Below are 16725 nucleotides of genomic sequence, written 5' to 3' on the forward strand. Positions count from 1 at the left end.
AACATGCATAACTTCTTCGTTTCATGATGCAGATATCGATGATGACCATATGGTATCTACATATGACCCCATATGCACCCGTCATGCCTCCCGTCCATGCCTCCATGCCAACCCGTCCACAACAACAGTTCCCGCTCAAACGTACAAAAACGTCAAAGGAAGCGCTCGCTCGCTCGCTCGCTCATAATCAGCTAGGAAATCCCAATAATAGATACCAAGCGGATGCACGTCGACCAATTCGTTCACTCTTCTTCCGCATTCTCTTTCTACAAAGGAGAAACTGCCCGCATGTTGTCAGGCGTATTCTGGATAGAAGACGACAATGTCTCGTCATCAAAGCAGCTTTCAAATTCAAACTCGGCTACTCGTGGGCTCCACTCCTAGTCGAAATCCATGGGTTTATCCTCGAGTTGCACACCCTTGGTCTCCGGAGCCGATGCAACGTCAGCAGAGTGATCGTCTTTGTGGGCCAAGGATTGTCTTCGCAGACCACCCGTGTTAATTCGACCCCCTGGTCCTCGACCTCGGGAGAGACTGTCCTTCTTCGTTGGCGTCCCATCGACGGGAGTCTGCTCCACTGGCGACTGCTGTTCCGTTTGATTGAGCTTATACTTCGGTACTGGTGCCTTGATGCTGATGTTGCTTGCAACAGAATCGCGAGTCGATGCTGCGGGGCCAGGAGCACTATCCACGTAGAATTGGCTCGCATTCATGAAGTCGCTTGGCGAACTGATGGAAGCCGACACTTGTGCTGAACCGCGTTTCGTGCTCTCCGTCCCACTTCGCTCGCGAGGTGTAAAGTCCTCTGCGGGGGGTGGTTGGTGAAAGCCGTTTGACTTCTCGGGAGTGTCTTGGGAGCTACGTCCTCCTCCAGGACTCTGAGTAATGCTCAAACTGTCCCGATGACCGGAAGCGGTGGACATACTAGACCGATCAGTAGTAGGCGACATGACGCGCGAATTCTGTGCGGCAGTCGTGCTGACTGGGAACCGCGTTTCTGGACCGCGACTACGATCTCGACGATTACCTCCCAGTGGCAGAGGTACCCGCGTGTCGGCAGCTGGGCTAGACACTCTACTCTTCGAGCCGCCCACTTGGGTATGTTGCGCGGCCGCAATGGCCCGTTGTCGCTCTTCCATGGCTTCCTTGCGCTTCGACTCGTCTGTGCTGACTGCTCGTGTCTGTCGCGTGCCCGATGCCGTGTGCGTCAAACTTGATTGGCGTTTGAGCTCACCAAATATGGCGTCCTTGTGGGCGAGGAGATCACGCAACAGGCGGATGTTGTACTTCTCGTTCATGCTCAGGCCCGTTTCCTGCTTCGGACGCATGATACAGGGTGCGAGAATGGCGGCGAGCTTGCCCACATATTCATCATCAGCGCTTGTAAGCTCGACCAGTCTAGTGAAGTGCGTAATGAGCGCGTCTAGTGTGGCAATGTTGGCAAGTCGAAGCTGTCCCAATGTTGACTGAATCACCTGGACGCGTGCGACTTCCGACGTTGATTGTGCTGTCGATGCATAGATGGTCTTGATGATCTCATAAACGTGCGAGCTCACCAAGCTGTCAGGAAGCTCGAGGAGATAGAGCTTTAGCACGGCGGCCACTATAGGTACTTCGTACTTCTCCAGTGTGGCTTGCGAGATAGGTCGACCAGTGTTGATTTGTTCCCTGAGGTGGTGTGTGGCACCAAGAGGTACATCTACTAGCCATATGCTGCGTCGAGCTTCATCGCCCTCCAGGTCCGGGTAGTGCGAATCCAGGAATGTTAGTATGGATGTGATGAGTAAGGGCACTCGTTTCCGGTCCGCACGTGCGCGTGCTTCAATGTCGACACCAAAGGTCTGCTCCTCGACCTTGTTGTAGTAATTCTCATACACTGTGACCTTGGGAACATAGTTTCCGGTCCGGTAGTTCTCCAGCATGTACCGCAAGTCTCCCAATGGCTGCACAGTCTCTTGAAACAGCATCATGTTGTCCACGCTCGACTGCAGGGAGGGAATGACGTTGCTTGCGGCTCCACTGAAATCCAGAATGACACTCTTGATAGCCTTGAGTCTGTCCAGTTCGCACCGTTCCATGAACTTCATATGATCGATCATGGACTCCTCGAGGCCACAACGAAGTGCGTCGAGCTTCTTAACAGCAACCTTGTAGCGGTCGTCGGCTTCGCGGGCTTCCCTGCGCAGTTTCTCGGCAGGGGTCTCGTTCGGATGTGCATTATTGAGTGGATTCCAGCCTCCCAGGTATTCGCTCACCTTGTCGCCGATGACAGGACTGCTCGGGGGAGATGCACTTGTGTCTGAGCCGTTGGATATCATGGTCGATGTCCTATGAAGTGGACTGCGCTTCTCGGGCATGCCTGTGATCTGGAACACCTTCGTTTTCCACTGGTACTTCATCTTGCTGCTGTTGGCAAAGCTGTTGCCCACATTGCCAATCAATCGCAAAAACCCATTATCGCACATATCCTGACCAATTCTTTCTGCGTAAGCAATACTGTTAGCGCCCAGATGCTTTTGGATGTACTCGGTAATATCCGCTCCCGAGCTGATGTTCTGATATGTGCCCAGAATGGGAACTTTGGCCTCGCCGAGTGGGATGTTGTTCAGAGCATGAGTGAGAATTTTCTTGATCTGCTCCGGCTGATATGTAACGTCACCAATCTCTACCGGCTCCGGCTCTGGCTCTTCTTCCGCGATCTTGATACTCGGTACGCTGGCAATGCTCATGGATTGCGGCGCATTCGTGGTGACCGCCGATTGGGGATCTTGGAAGGCCAGCTTCTCTTCTTCGTCCAGGTCTTCGACTCTCCGGCATTTGTTGTAGTACTGGCTGCGATACTGTCGGACAGTCTCTGCCTGGCGGTCGTGTGCCTTGATCCGTCCTTGGAGGTCATCGTGGCTGTTCTGCACGCGTGCAGCATGCTGATCGCACCACCTGCTGAAGGGGTTCACAACCAACTCTCGAATGTTCGATGCAATCTTCTTGTGGTTCCGTGCTTCTTCGCTCATCTCTGTGCGCACACCTTCATAGGCCTAGAACATGTCAGTTCTGGGTTGTCCAAAGTACGCAGCGCATATCCTGCCTACCTTTTTCACGCTGGCGCCATCGTCTCGCTGGTATCCCCCTTCTATCCTGTTCGTGGCAATCTCGATCTCTCCCAACTTTTGACCATATACGTCCTCGGCCTCTGCGCGCAGGCGCGCCACTGTGAGGAGCTGCTCATTTTCTTGCACACCTTGCTGTAGCTTTGCGAAGAGTACGCCGAGACCTGCACAACGTTAGCAGACAGTCTCACAGCTCGCGATTGCTTGCCCGAACCTCCAGCGTAGTCTGCGGACCAGAATGAATTGGAAAACGAGCTCATGCTGGCTTCCTTTCGGCAGTACCACTCCTGTGCGAGCCTGCGCAGTTGGAAGGGACCAATAAGAAGCACTGACAGCCCATGAAAAGGCAAAGGTCAACCGGGCTGTGGTTGCGGATTGAGCGTGCGGCTGGCTGTGTTTAGGCTGATGGAAATGCGCCGGACTTGCGATATGTTCCAGCAGTTTCCCGGGCGCGATCTGGTGTGTACAGTAAGAACAAGACGGATCCAAAGATGATCCCAGAGCAAGGCGCGACGACTGAGGAAGTGAGGAAAGAAGGATTAACAAGTCGGCTTTGCGCAGGCGCTTCTTGTTCGTGCCTAGTTCTGGAGGTATGCTTGCAGGGTTTCACCTCCCAGTCAGGTCAGCCTCACGGATAATATTCCCGCCGGGACTGACAGCGTGGCGTCGCGTGGCGTTCTGTCGTGGTCGTGACACAATCCGTTATAAAGGACCAATGTGTACCTGGAGAGTGAAAAGGTCATCAGACAACTCCACCCACGATCCTCTCATATACCTTATTACCTGATGCAGGCTGTCTGGCAGGAACTGGAGACGTGGCAGCAGGCACGTGCAACCGCGTCGAGCAGGCGCGATGGGCCATGGCACCACTACCTATTTTTGGTAGTCCTGTTCTCCATTAATGCCAGCAGGCCCAGCACCCATCGACAGCGACTTCACCTCGTCGGGCTCAACTCCGAAAACTGTAGTGTACATCAGCAACGCGGCCGCCAGAGTCACATACAGCATGGCGCCTGCTACAAAGTCGAAAAAGCCAGTGGCAGCAGCGGCAGCAGCAACAGAATCGATCATCAGCAGCCAGAGCGCGCACGGCGAATCTGACGTTGAAACGCCTCAATCGCAGTCACAGCAGATTGATACCGAAATGTTGAAGCTCGCCATCAAGAAGTCCAAAGAGCAGGTAGGATTAGGAAACAGATCTGGCAGCATTTTGTCCACTTTTCACCCTTCCTTCGTCCCTCTCTCTCCATCATCCAATTTCACACATACCTCAGTATCGCTCATCTGCCACCTCTTACAATACTAGTCCACAACGCTCAAAGCCAAGCGCGAAAAAGAAATCGAGCGCAAACACAAACAGCGTCTCAGCAAGCTCCAGAAGAAAATCGACGAAGCCCACAAACAGCAACAAGACACAGCAGCGTATGTTGTGTACACAAACCCATCTGTTCCACGAATTCGTCAAAAAGAAAAAAGAAAAAAAAAGAACAGGGTAACTAAACGTGTTCCAACCACAGAACAACCAGACGCGAAATCCACCAACCCAAACTCCACCGTCTCAAGACCCTTCTCGCCCGAAGACGAGACCTCCAAAACCAATGGATACGGTCGTTCGATACCCTCGGACTCGCTTGGAAAGCTACGATCGAACAAGTCGAACAAACGGTCAAGGATCACAAGGCAGGATACGAGAAAACTTTTGGGTCGCATTTGATTTGATTGATGGGAAAGACGGGGAATGGGGGTTTGTGCTGCCATCCACTGTGCCACCTCCAACCGCATATCGATGACGATGATGATGATGCTTATAAGCAAGCCTCATTACCTGTGCCTGTACCTACCTGTACATGTAAACGCTGTCAGTGACGCAGTACATGTAGTCTCACATGTATAAATAAATTATTGCATGGTTGTTTTTTCTTCGGGTCAGGTACTGTCTAGGTACCTAACCTTAGTTTAGGTATGCCTCCGGGGGGAAAAAACTAGGGAAAAGGCAAGAGCTAGGTACCTACCTTACCTTACCTATTCAAAAAATAGATCGAAAAATCAGTCAACAGCCGAGGTTGGGCTATACGAAGAAGATAAGAATTATGCAATTGCCAAATAGAGACAATAATACGATCAAAGGTAAGCCAGGTAGGTAAAGTAGGTACCTACCTAGGTGAGAGCAAGAAGAAAAAGTAAAAGTAAAAGCACACAAAAGTGTGAACAGAACTGACTGGCACACGAAATTACTAGATTCTGTACCTTTGGTACGTGTTTTACACACAGAGCGACTCTCTTCGCGTCTCTGTCAAGCCGGGTCAATATAATCTAGGTTCCGCAACGCGTCTCATCGAACACGCGCAAGAATACGAATGCTACTACTACCTTAGCCGACAGACGTATCCAGTACTGGGCTTTCCCAAACAGGCCAGACCAGCTTTCAGCCGCACCGCAATGGCCCAACACTGCAATGCAGTGCAGCACGCAAGCGCAGAGCTACTCCTGTGACGTGATCATCTCTGGTGGTAAGACATACCCGGAGCCATCATCCCTGGCTGGGGAGGCTGTTGCGGCCGATGAAACATTTGCACCAGGCGTTGTCCAACGCTCGGCTCCAATTCTGTACCGTCTCGAGCGATCTTCACCTCTCTGTTGGCGTTCCACGGATTGCGTAATCCCCTGGTCCTGTAAAATGGCAGTCTACTCGTCGAGAGCCACTCAATTTGGAATTGTTTACCCCAGTTCTGGTCTGGCGTACTGCCTTCAGAGTCGCGTGGAGATGCTCCGTCCGTCTCAGAGTGGTCGGCCTCCCAGAAGATAGTGCCTCGAGCAGAATCATCAATGATACGTCCTTTTGGGGCAGTCGCGGTCGCGGGAGTCGGTATGGATTGTGGAGAGCCAGCTGCTTCGGAACTTGTGGTGCTGTCCTCGGTCGCTGGCGTGCTGGTGGCCAGATTGACCGGCTCACCTGATATCTGGGAGGCCATACGAGCATAGCCAAAGTACTCTCCAGACTTGTTGGCAGAGAAGATCAAGTAGACATTTTCTGCTTGCTCGTACGCGCGATTCAGCGTCTGCTCGTTGTGGGACTGTGTGGCCCATATTCCATTCCTCACGCTCGCTTCCAAGTCCTGTGCGGTCAAACTCTTGACGATGTAGTATTTCTCTGCCACCTTCTCGTCAGACTGCGGTGGTCCCTCGGGGTTAGCTGTGATGGCCCGAGACGTCGTGCTTTCGCCAGAGGGACTGCAAGCAATAGGTGGTGGTCCACTAGACTCTCCATCAGGCTCCCCACTGGGAGAAGGAGGAGCAGCAGCGGATGCCGGTGGGGTGACTGCTTTGGGCGGAAGTTCGGTGGATGTTGACAGGCTTGGAGTGGTTCCTCTTCGCAGCCGACAGACCAATCGTACGCCGTGAAAACGAGAGTCGTGGAATCGGTTCATGGCAGCGACGCACGCCGCTTCCGTGCGATAGTTGACAAAGGCACAATTACTTTTCGCAATCAGGAAAACACTCTCAATGTCAGTTGTAGCATCGCGGGAAAAGTGATCTTTAAGGTCAGTGACAACTGCCGCCGGCGGTAAGTTGCCTACCCACAAGGCGTGGCCAGACTGTTTCGGTTTCCGTGGTGGTCCCCGAGGGAAGTTGGGGACGGGTGCTGTATCGACAGAGGTTTTCCTGGGATATTGAGCTACGTGAACATTTAGTGATGAAACCACAAACGACAATGGCAGCCATAGTTACCCATCTCGGCAGGCATGCCGCCCATGAGAAATGGAGATGGCTGCGCAAAACGTGGGTCCATGTGTGAATACTGCGCCGGGCCCATGCTGTAACCATATGCGTCAACTGCAGAGTATGCCATGTGTCCTGGCATGGCGAAATGCTGTTGACGCTGTATCTGACCGGGGGCACCATAATGCCCTCCCAGGAAATGCTGCTGCTGTTGCTGATGCTGCTGCGCCCTCGCTAGCATCGCTGGGTCGAAAGTCGAGCCACGCTGTTGAGCATACATTGCCTGCTGATGATGGTACGGGTCGGGAGAGGTCATGGCCTGGGATGGATCCGGACTACCATACGACCGCTGATCCAGGCCTGGCTGTATGGTATGCGGCAATGCCCCGGCCAGCGCGGCGGACATGTCGAAAGGCTGCGTCTGGCCATAGTGTGGAGGAGTGTGGGAGGCATGTTGTTGACGCTGTGAAAGGTATTCGAACTGCGATTGGAATGGAGCACTATGTAAGGTAGGAGCGGGTATCCATGTCAGCTGAAGTGGCAGGCGCGGGACGACGAGACTGACGGGTCACAGCGTCCGTCTTCGTCCATCTTCGTCCATCTTCGTCCATCTTCGTCTGGCCTTACCTGCTTTGCTGATGTCCTTGGTGCACTGAACCATGATAACTGGGAGAGACGTCGGTTTCCTGCGACCGAGAAGGCATTAAATCGGCCATTGTGTCGGGGTAATGTACTGTATGGGCTGGGGAGTATGCTGCTGCTGCTGACGATGATGAAGATGATGATGATGAGGAAGAAGAAGAAGACGGAGAAGAAGAAGAAGGTGAAAGAACGAAGAATATTGGCCGAGGAGTCGAGACGAGTCGACGTGCGTTGAACGACAGCGAGAAGAAGCCGCAGAGTTTATGAAAACTAGGCTTGCACTCATGCTCTCTGGAAGTTTAAGAAAGCCCGCTGCCCGGCGGACACGAGTCGTCGGTCGTCAGCCATGGTTGACGAAACGGTTCCTCACAAGTGCAAGCGCGAGGGTCCGCACGGCATGCACAGATGCGCCACTACGTGCTGCAGGGCGGTTTTCGCAGCCGAAGAAGTACGGCTGTGACATGCTTCCAGGGTCGGTTGTTCCGCAGGAGTCTAATATGAAAGGTACTTCCATCTCTCCCTCTTGTGAGTAGTCTTGACAGCTACAGCCAGTCAGCAAGCGAGCAAGCAGCAGTCATCGGTGCAGGCTCTCATCAATAATATCGATGATCTGCTGCTGCTACTACTACTGCTGCTGCTTCTGCACGCACGCACGCACGCCCGCCCGCACTCTCGTCCACGCCAGACACGCGACCTACTCGCCTGCACGCAACTTTCGTCGATGCTGCAGCAGTGCAGCGCGCAGTGGACATGCCGCTGCACTAGTAGCATAGACCAGGGGGGCGGTACGTTGAATGTTGGTATTATTTCCCTATAGCGGCAGCCGATGAGCGAATCGTGTCAGGCGAGTGGCATCCCCTTGCCGTGGACCAACAGCCACAGACGCCGCCGCCCGTGTTGCAGCAGGACAGCCACAGCGGCAGTGTTGGACGGGGCGTGAAGAAAAGTGTCTGACCAGTGACCAGCCTCTCAGGGACCGCTACTGCTGCTGCTGCTGCTGCTGCGAGAAGAGGAGGAGGAGGGGCCTGGCCGAACGGCCACAGCACAGCCCAAGCGACAACACAGCACAGCATTGCACTGCACTGTCGGTGACCAATCATCATGAAGCAGCCGCAGGAAGGTGCTGAGGGGCCAGGTGTACTGTACAGTCTGTACAGTAGGTGGTAGGTCAGGGAGTAGTCGTCGTCCAGTCCAGAACCTCCAGGCTCTCTCGGTACTCTGGGAGACTAAGGTGCTCTCACACCACCCACCCTAGTGACCCTACCAGCCGTCCACGGGTCTCTCCAGGTGCTGCCGTATACAACGGAGCATGCTCCCGTCGTGCTCTTGCTCAGGCTACCAGCTAGGTACAGATAAGGTACCTACTTGCGGCTGTTGCTGGTGAGCCTGGTGCTGGCTGACGTACTAGATTGCGCAGCGCTCAGGGCACCTCCGCGGCTTTGACTCCGTTGTTCCTGCGCCTTCCTTGCATCTTTTGCCTGCAATGCGAATGCCTGGAACAGCATCTGCAGACCATCTTCACTTCTACGCACCATCGCACCGACGCGCGCCTGTGAGTGGTTCGCTCGCACGGCACGTACCGCGCGGCACCCCAGCCGATTGCAGTTTCTGTAGGAGGCTTCAGGAATAAGGTATACATCAATTCTACACCTCGTGGCAGGGCAGGCTCACTCGAGGCCGAGAAGCGACGGGCCTTCCCGCTGTGTTCACAGCGGACTCTGTGAGTCTCGATCTGCCGTCTCTGCCTTACAGCCACCAGGACCAGGACTACCTGTTTCGCCACTCTTTACAGGGGACTCTCCTCCTCCGGTACGGTGGCGCAGAGAGGAGGCAGGCAAGGCAAGGCAAGGCAAGGCGAGGCAAGATGCTCGCTTCAGTACACATGCCACCAGCGACCACAGTACGTTGATCTCTTCCCACAGCTATCAGACATGGACCGAATGCACTGTACAGAAGCCCTTTGGATGACCATGGGCGGAGCGAACAAAGAAGAACCTTCGGCGAATCTGTGCATGTGCTGTACGAGCCTCAGGCACTGACGACATGTGCTCCCTGTGGCGTCCGTCGCCACAGCAGCGCCAGTGAGGTTAGATGTGAGCGGATCCCGTCGAACTCTATCTCGATCGCATGCTCTTACTCTGGAAATTGGCGCTCGTTGCATCGGAGCTGTATCTACACATGGTAATGAACGACATGCGGCATGCCGGTCATATCATGCAGACTTTGGGTGCGCGACTGCGCGTTGTAATGGGTATGACCAGCGTTCGTGTCTTGCACTTGCAGGCTGTCACATCACTATTGATGAAACAGGACTGCCTGCTTCTTCTGAGCTTATTCCAGGCGCGCCAAACTAACAGCGGGCTTGTTTCGTCTTTCCGGCCTTGGCCTAGAAGGTGCGAGTCACTTGTTGCTATACAAGTACTGATAACCAACCAATCGTCGACGACTGTTGTAGAAATGACAGCAACAGATTTAGACGGGCGACCTCGACAGCAGGAGAGAGTCTTTGGGACCTCTAGTAGACCTTCCCTCCGCACACGGCACACCAGTGACTCCTGGAAAGCAGGCCATACTGAGACCTGGGGCACGATCCTATAATCTCGCAGATTGAACCCGTTGACCGTATTCTAGGCTTACGGACCAAAAACTTGCACGACGATGCAGCAGCTCGATGTCGCTAATTGGCCAGCGATCGCAATAAATATGGACCCTGGCTGGGCGATCGAATCAGCGTGCCACCTGCAGCTGATATGTATGCATCCATCGGCCTGTCCCTGCATATGTGAAGCCACCACACATTTCGAGCTTACGGACGTTTCAATCAGCACTGGGTTTGATAACAGAGTATACCTGACCTGCTGCTTCAAGACTCTCGATCTAGGCATCCTCGAGACCGCTCACAATACACGCGCGAGGATTCACTTGGCAGTGGTCAGACATACGACGAGCCCGAACTCGCAACTATCGTCCGTCTCCAATCAGACCGTATGACCGCAATCTAGAAGAGGTTGGCGGCGGTACCACAATGCAATGGGAATAGCTCCGAGCTGGATCAACACCTAACTAGGTATGCATTGTTCGAAGCGTAGGCCACTTGTGAATTCGGCTGTTGTATCGGCATGCATAGGTACCTTTCACGGGCTGTTCGTCACTTCGATGGATTGTGCACTACCTATTTTCACATCTAGTGTTCAAAGGGTCTCGGGCTTCTCGCCGTACACTACACCTCATGCGATCGATATCATCAAGAAGTTTCCTGCTCCCCCCATTGTACCTTGATTTTCTCAGATGGATGAGTTCAGTTCTCTTCCGAATAACATGCATTTCCTGTTCGGCGCCCGTTCGCTGGCTGCATGCATGCAATGCGCATGTCACATGAGGACGGCAGGTCGCTACGTAAGTTCGCGCTATCCCCAGTCCTGCCCTTGGAAACGTGGAAACGTAGGAACGTAGGACGCAGGAAACGTGGAAGGAACGGAAAAAGGAGGAAATGGAATGGAAAGGATCATTTACCTACAAGTCTAGGGCAGAAGCAGAAGCAGATGGGTCGACCGCTGTGGGAAAAAGTTGGGGCCTCTTTGGCGCTTGGGTGGGGGCGATGCAAGCGAAGATAAGGTAGGTACTCTACTAGGTATTGTACTACCTACCAACCTCCCTCTGGAGGATACCTGCAAAAATTACGACCCTTTCTCGATAATACCTAAGTGAACTTCTAACAAGTTTGACTTTTCTTTCTTACAAGATACAGGTTACAGTAAGTATAAGGTCGTCTCGCTAGGTATCTATCCCTTACGGAGCTGAGGTAGGTAGCTTGTTACCTTATATAGCGAGTCTTGTCTTGTACCTAGAACAAAAAAGAAAAAGAAAAAGAAAAAGACCTTCCTCTCTCCTTCTCTCTCGTTCGTATAGGGGTAGAGTTGAGTACAAAGGTACATGTATGTAGTAAGTATACATGTTATTGCCAGTTTCTCCGAAGACGACGAAAAGAGGAAAAAGGTAGGAAAAAAAGAGAAAAAAAGAAAGAACCCAGCAGAAGTTAAAAAGAGGTACCCCTATTAACACAACTATCTCAATGAGTAAGTAGTAGTAGTAGCAGCAGTCTTTCTCTACCTACTACCTTCTAGATTTTCTCTCGCCCTCTCTCCCTCCCTCTTTGTCTCTCGGGCATCGCAACGCAACGCCTGACTTGAGTGCGTGCGTGCGTGCGCGCAGCATGCTGTTTTTTGTCCCTCTCCCAGCTCCCAAAGTTCGCAATCAAAAAGACATAATAATAACAACAACTAGACGCAGCTGCTTGATCATTTTTCTCTTTTACACGTCTCCATTACAACTAAGAAAGAGGCCCCGGCACCCTCTTTTCTCTGCTTCGATGATTCTGCTCTGTTGCATCTGTTCCGACAGCGAAAATGGCGTACAAAAAACAAGGCGAAAGTGTAAATTCAATCCGATAAATCCGCATTTTCCTTCCCGCCGGCCATCCTTTCCTGCCCTCACCTCCCTTTTTGATCCCACGCAATGCAATTATGAACAGCCAGATCTGGTCCCGTTAAAAAAAATGAATGGACAGCCCGCCTTTTCGTTCGCGTGTGGGTATACGATCCTGTGATAGTCGAAACTGAGTTGCTCGCAAACATATTTTGTCTCTGGTGGAGTCGACTCCAAATGAATGCAAGTATGCCACCATGTCATGCACTGCGCATCATTCGTGTTGCTGTTCTCTTTTAAGCTTATCCAGACGCCGCCGTACTCCATGACATCCTTTGAACATCTCATGGACTCCTAATCCATGGTCTGGTAAAGATCGCCCAAGGTCGGCTCGTTGCTAGTGGTCTTGTCCTTCCTGAAACTCCATTTCGACTTCTTCTTCTCTTCGCGCTTCTTCTTCATATCTGCCCAGCCTTCATCCTCGTCCTCGTCCGCGGGCCGGTTGTTGACCTTCGGTGCACCTTTGGCTTTGTCTATGACTCGTACCGTCGGCTTGGGTGCCTGAACAGTGTTTGCGCCATAGGGCGTCCCGGGCACATTGGGGGCGTTTTGTTGTGCAGCAAATTGCTGCAAGGTAAGTGAAGAGGTCATGCTCTGCGATCTGGAAGCCTCGCCATTTTGAGTGACAGGACGATAACGAGAAGGCATGCCGACGTTGCTGCGTTCGCTCGGTGCAATCGAAGGTGTATATCCCGCTCCAGGTCCAGTCTGCGGGACGTTGAGGCCATTCGTGGAAGGTGCATAACCTGGCATTGCGCTGTTCGGCCGAGGACCGCTTGGGTTCGCCGCACTGCCCCATCCGCTAGGAGGATTGGTCATCGTCATGCTACGGGGCTGGTTCGAAGGAGCGAAGCCCTGTTGGCTGGCTATTGACATTGGTCGATTGGCATCATTGAAGTTGACTCCAAGATAGTCCTGCTGCTGTGGCTGCGGGTTGGCTGAAGGTGTCATCCCGCCTCCCATTTGCGCCTGCTGCATGTTGATTACGTTCTGCATCAATTGCATCTGCATGGCCATGAATTGCTGCATCTGTTGTTGGCTCCCGTCTTGAGGCATCTGCGGCATCTGCGGCATCTGCGGCATCATTCCAGACATACCACCCATCATCATGGGGTTGAATTGTTGTGGCATCGAGGCCATTGGTGGCATGCCGCTGGGACTGTATACAGATGGCGGCATGACATTGCCCATCGACATGGTGCGCTGCATGTTGAACGGTGGATTCATGTTTGAAGGCAAAGGCATGGCGCCGCTCATCATCGCGGCAGGGTTAGTGCTTCCTCGTCTCGCAGCTCTAGCCTTCTCCTCCCCAGCAATGACGCCGACCAGCCCACCGGGATGCCCCCCTCCAGGAGTTTGTGCCATGCCAGGGACCATGAGATGTGGTGATCCAGGGGGCATACCTACGACCGAGCCGGCAGGGTTGCTGAACGCCAAGGACTCGCGAGTGCTCGGATTGACCAGGCCAGCACCGAAATACGGGTCCTGCGGTAGTCGTCGAGCAAATGGAGGCAGATTGCCCTGCCCTGCACCGCCATTGATCACAGAGCCGGCAGCAGAGCTCTGTCTTTGGTGAAGAAGATCGTTCTCCCCAACTTTCATGGGTGGACGACCACGGTTTGGAAAGTTATGAGCTTGCAAAATGCCCAATGGGACATCCTCATCTTCATCGTCATCCTGACGACCAAGGATCGTTGCCTCGGGAGGCCTGCCACCAATGCCACCCAAATGCAAGCCAATACCGGCCGGTGAGGTTGCGGCATGGTGCGCGGATGGTCGGGTAGAGGACGCAGAAGACGGTAGGTCTGTTGGCCCACCACCGGTGACCTTCTTCATCTGCTGGCGGTATACGGACATGTTGGCCTCCTGCTTGCGCCGTTGTGTTGCCAGCTTCCGCGCATGTTCCACCTCATCCTCTTCATCGTAGTCATCCTCTGACAAATCCTCCTCTTCACTCGGTGATTCACTCTGTCCTCCTTGCTGCATCATGGCTTGGTACTGAGCTTTCGTCATGGTCTTTGGGTTGCCGCTCTCAGTGCGTTGATGGAGGTCAGCTCGTGATGGACGTGTGGATGGACCGGCAGGCGATGCATCGAACATGGACTTATCGTTCAACGCGTTCAACGTCCGAGCGGCGCGCGGCGTGGTCGTGTTGCTCTCGGGCACATCTTCCATTGAGCTGTTCGGCGAGGTGGGACCATTGCGTGAGGCGGCAGCGAGTGCGTGAGGCGGTGGTCGTGTAGTCGAATTGGTGCTTGTTGACAATTTGGACGCAGAGGGAGACAAACTTTGGGTGTGCGGTGCATCCCGCAGTTGTACCTTTCTAGTCCACCGATCTTCATCGTCCACCTGCGCTTGTCGACTCGCATATGCAGGCTGCTTCTCCTTCTTCGCACCCGCAGCCATCAAACTCGCAGAGAAGTCTTCAACAGACTCCTGCCCAAGGCTAGGAGAGTTGTAGCGCTCAGGAACACGCGCATAACCGGGCTGGGACGACTTGCCGTGGAATGCCTGGGCAAAGGCGGCTCCCATGGCCGGTCCGGCCATGCCAGCGCTCGGTAGACCCGGTGTGCTTACTCTTGACACGAGTCCATCATTGGAGCTGCCGTCGTCCCAAGAGCGTGGAGAGGAACTTTCCGCACGACTAAACATTTGCGGTTGGGGAGATGGCGTGAAGCCGTTCCTAGATAATGCCCGTGGTGGATACGTGGGCTGCGACTCCTGTTTCACATAAGAATTGCTCTGTGCTGCCGTGGTGGAGCCGATCAGGCCACGATGGGCCGGCGGCGGCGGTGGTAGCGATGGTGACGTTGGCATGGGCTCTTTCTTGAGGCTCTCAAACATGTTGCCAAAGTCATCGCTGCCAAAGTCAGGACTTGATAGCTTCAAGTCAGTGGTGGTCGGCACGGCAGTACTGGCATAGCTGCTGGTGGTCATGGCACGTTCCCTCAAAGGACTGCGGGTTCTTTCGGGAGAGTTCGAACCGGGCGCGGAAGCGTCGTGCGGTGGAGGCAAGGACGAGATATCTTTCGATGGCGATTTTGCATGCTTGTTATTGCCAAACGAGAAGGCGCGTGCCGCTCGGGAGGAGAATGTTGGCGGCGGAGGTAGTGGTGGATCGTTGTTTGGCGCGCTCACTTTCTGGTACATGCCCGTCGTGAAAGCCTTTTGTGGGTGAGGAGGGAACAGCTCGTCGTCGTCGGGAGCGCGATGTTCTTGGTCGACTGACGAGGGAAGAGTCGAAGTCGAGCTGTGCTTTGCGGAGGCGCTCGAGCTTTCGTAGTAGCCACTACTTCCGGAATTCGTGGTGCCGCTACTGCCCCTAGTCCCATTTAGTGGCCATCCATTGCGCTGATTACGAGCTGTAGAGTCGACCGACCTGTTCGGCCCTAGTGTCAAGTTGTCCACACTCTTGCCTCGCAGTGCATTCAAAGGAGCGTTGTAGGCGCGGCCGTTGCTCGTAGGCTTTTCACGGCCATACGAAGCCGCCTTTTTGGAATCCGGCCGCTCGATCACGCGAAAGGTCGATTGTGTTGGCGATGCGGCGCCCTCGGTGGGCTCGAAGTCGAGAGCGTTGCCGGAAGACTTGCGCCGGCCGAATCCCTTCAGGTTCAGGCCTTTTGGCATAGAGCCGGTATTTCGTGTTGTTTGTATGGGGATGTTTCCAATGCCTGCTTCCCGCGGCTAAATGTCCCAGGGCTCGTGGTCGTGCGCGACCGATGCCTCTTGCTCCTCACTACTCTTATTGTCCCATGAAAAGGGCGCCAAATGAATACGTATGTACAGATGGATCGTGTCGGGGTATCACATTAAGAAGGAGGAGGAGGAGGAGGAGGAGTGTGCCGTGTCGTTCGGATGGCGTGTCCCAGGAGGGCGGGTGGACGTGAAGGACGCGGGCCAGTGGGTTTGGGAATCCCAACGGAGAATTGTATCGAACGACGAATGTGCTACCGTGCGTTTCAGTCTGCGTATAATTCTAGCGGCGTCAGCGCTCGAGCTGCTTTCTGCTTCTGCTTCTGCCTTCTGCTTTGGCTTCGGCTGCTCTCGTAGGCCACTGGCGGTGTATGTAGGGGAGCTGTGCAATCAGAGCGTCCCGCGACAGCAAAGGAGGGCCAGCCGAGAAAATGCGTCGCAAGCGTCCCAGTCATTCATCCAAGGATCATCAGGCACGAACTTCCGATGAGCAGCAGCAGCAGCAGTAGGAGGTAGCAGCAATAGCAGACACTTCGGCGCGCGCGCGGAGCAGCCCTCAGCAGCAGACTCCGCTCCTCTTTTTCTATGTATGCTTGCACCACAGCGTCGCACGGGCAGCGAGCAGGGTTTATTGCGCCTGCCTGCCTGCCTGCTTGCCTGCCTGTCTGTCTGACTGTCTGAATTGGGACAATAATGAACTTACGGGGTCGGGTGTGTCCAAATCCTCGACTCTCAGCGGCTCAGCCCAGCAACGAAGCGTGTTGTACCTGAACTTTGTATCCTAGCGTGACGACAACGCAGTGTATAGATGGAATGATAACAAGTAGTTTGGGTGATGAATGAGGCAAACCAAGAAAACGAATGAATGGATGGATAGATGATGATGATGATGCCGCTGATGATGATGATGCACAGATGTTGATGCTGGCCAAACCACCGTCAACGCCTGTCTTCACAAGACAAGGCTGCCTCTAGAGTCTCAGACATGGGCGGCCAAACGACGTCTAGCGCCATCGTATTTCAGGAGACAGCCTCTTTCCGGTGTGCCGTGCACACGCCAGCAGCTAGCGGGTTTATG

At 53.9% G+C, this 16725-nt stretch overlaps 5 protein-coding genes across 5 annotated transcripts; 2 read left to right on the forward strand and 3 right to left on the reverse strand.

Moving 5' to 3' along the window:
- Positions 1–7: 7 nt before the first annotated feature.
- Positions 8–3791, reverse strand: SEPMUDRAFT_151253 (uncharacterized protein). The gene is made up of 3 exons (XM_016906698.1): positions 3322–3791; positions 3090–3271; positions 8–3035 (listed from the first exon to the last, which is right to left on the reverse strand). The coding sequence occupies exons 1-3, from the start codon at positions 3365–3367 to the stop codon at positions 381–383; spliced, it is 2883 nt and encodes a 960-aa protein (XP_016758389.1). The 5' UTR covers positions 3368–3791; the 3' UTR covers positions 8–380.
- Positions 3792–4113: 322 nt separating this feature from the next.
- On the forward strand, positions 4114–4821 carry SEPMUDRAFT_110646 (uncharacterized protein; the record flags this gene model as incomplete). The annotated part of the gene is made up of 3 exons (XM_016900856.1): positions 4114–4287; positions 4414–4529; positions 4599–4821. The coding sequence occupies 3 exons, from the start codon at positions 4114–4116 to the stop codon at positions 4819–4821; spliced, it is 513 nt and encodes a 170-aa protein (XP_016758390.1).
- A 493-nt stretch (positions 4822–5314) lies between these two features.
- On the reverse strand, positions 5315–7611 carry SEPMUDRAFT_151254 (uncharacterized protein). The gene is made up of 3 exons (XM_016906699.1): positions 7455–7611; positions 6837–7327; positions 5315–6783 (listed from the first exon to the last, which is right to left on the reverse strand). The coding sequence occupies exons 1-3, from the start codon at positions 7541–7543 to the stop codon at positions 5606–5608; spliced, it is 1758 nt and encodes a 585-aa protein (XP_016758391.1). The 5' UTR covers positions 7544–7611; the 3' UTR covers positions 5315–5605.
- Positions 7612–7815: 204 nt separating this feature from the next.
- On the forward strand, positions 7816–16350 carry SEPMUDRAFT_158399 (uncharacterized protein; the record flags this gene model as incomplete). The annotated part of the gene is made up of 15 exons (XM_016907791.1): positions 7816–7855; positions 7896–7994; positions 8018–8254; positions 8287–8405; positions 8887–9021; positions 9130–9189; positions 9222–9369; positions 9392–9555; positions 10101–10454; positions 10758–10865; positions 10915–11084; positions 11218–11223; positions 11379–11411; positions 11435–11465; positions 11594–16350. The coding sequence occupies 15 exons, from the start codon at positions 7816–7818 to the stop codon at positions 11657–11659; spliced, it is 1770 nt and encodes a 589-aa protein (XP_016758392.1). The 3' UTR covers positions 11660–16350.
- On the reverse strand, positions 11519–16534 carry SEPMUDRAFT_151257 (uncharacterized protein). Its single transcript, XM_016906700.1, has 3 exons — positions 16351–16534; positions 15334–15930; positions 11519–15276 (listed from the first exon to the last, which is right to left on the reverse strand). Exons 2-3 carry the CDS (start codon positions 15579–15581, stop codon positions 12249–12251), a joined length of 3276 nt encoding a protein of 1091 aa, XP_016758393.1. The 5' UTR covers positions 15582–15930; positions 16351–16534; the 3' UTR covers positions 11519–12248.
- Positions 16535–16725: the final 191 nt, after the last annotated feature.

Source organism: Sphaerulina musiva, assembly GCF_000320565.1.
Source record: "Sphaerulina musiva SO2202 unplaced genomic scaffold SEPMUscaffold_9, whole genome shotgun sequence".
Classification (NCBI taxonomy): Eukaryota; Fungi; Ascomycota; class Dothideomycetes; order Mycosphaerellales; family Mycosphaerellaceae; genus Sphaerulina; species Sphaerulina musiva.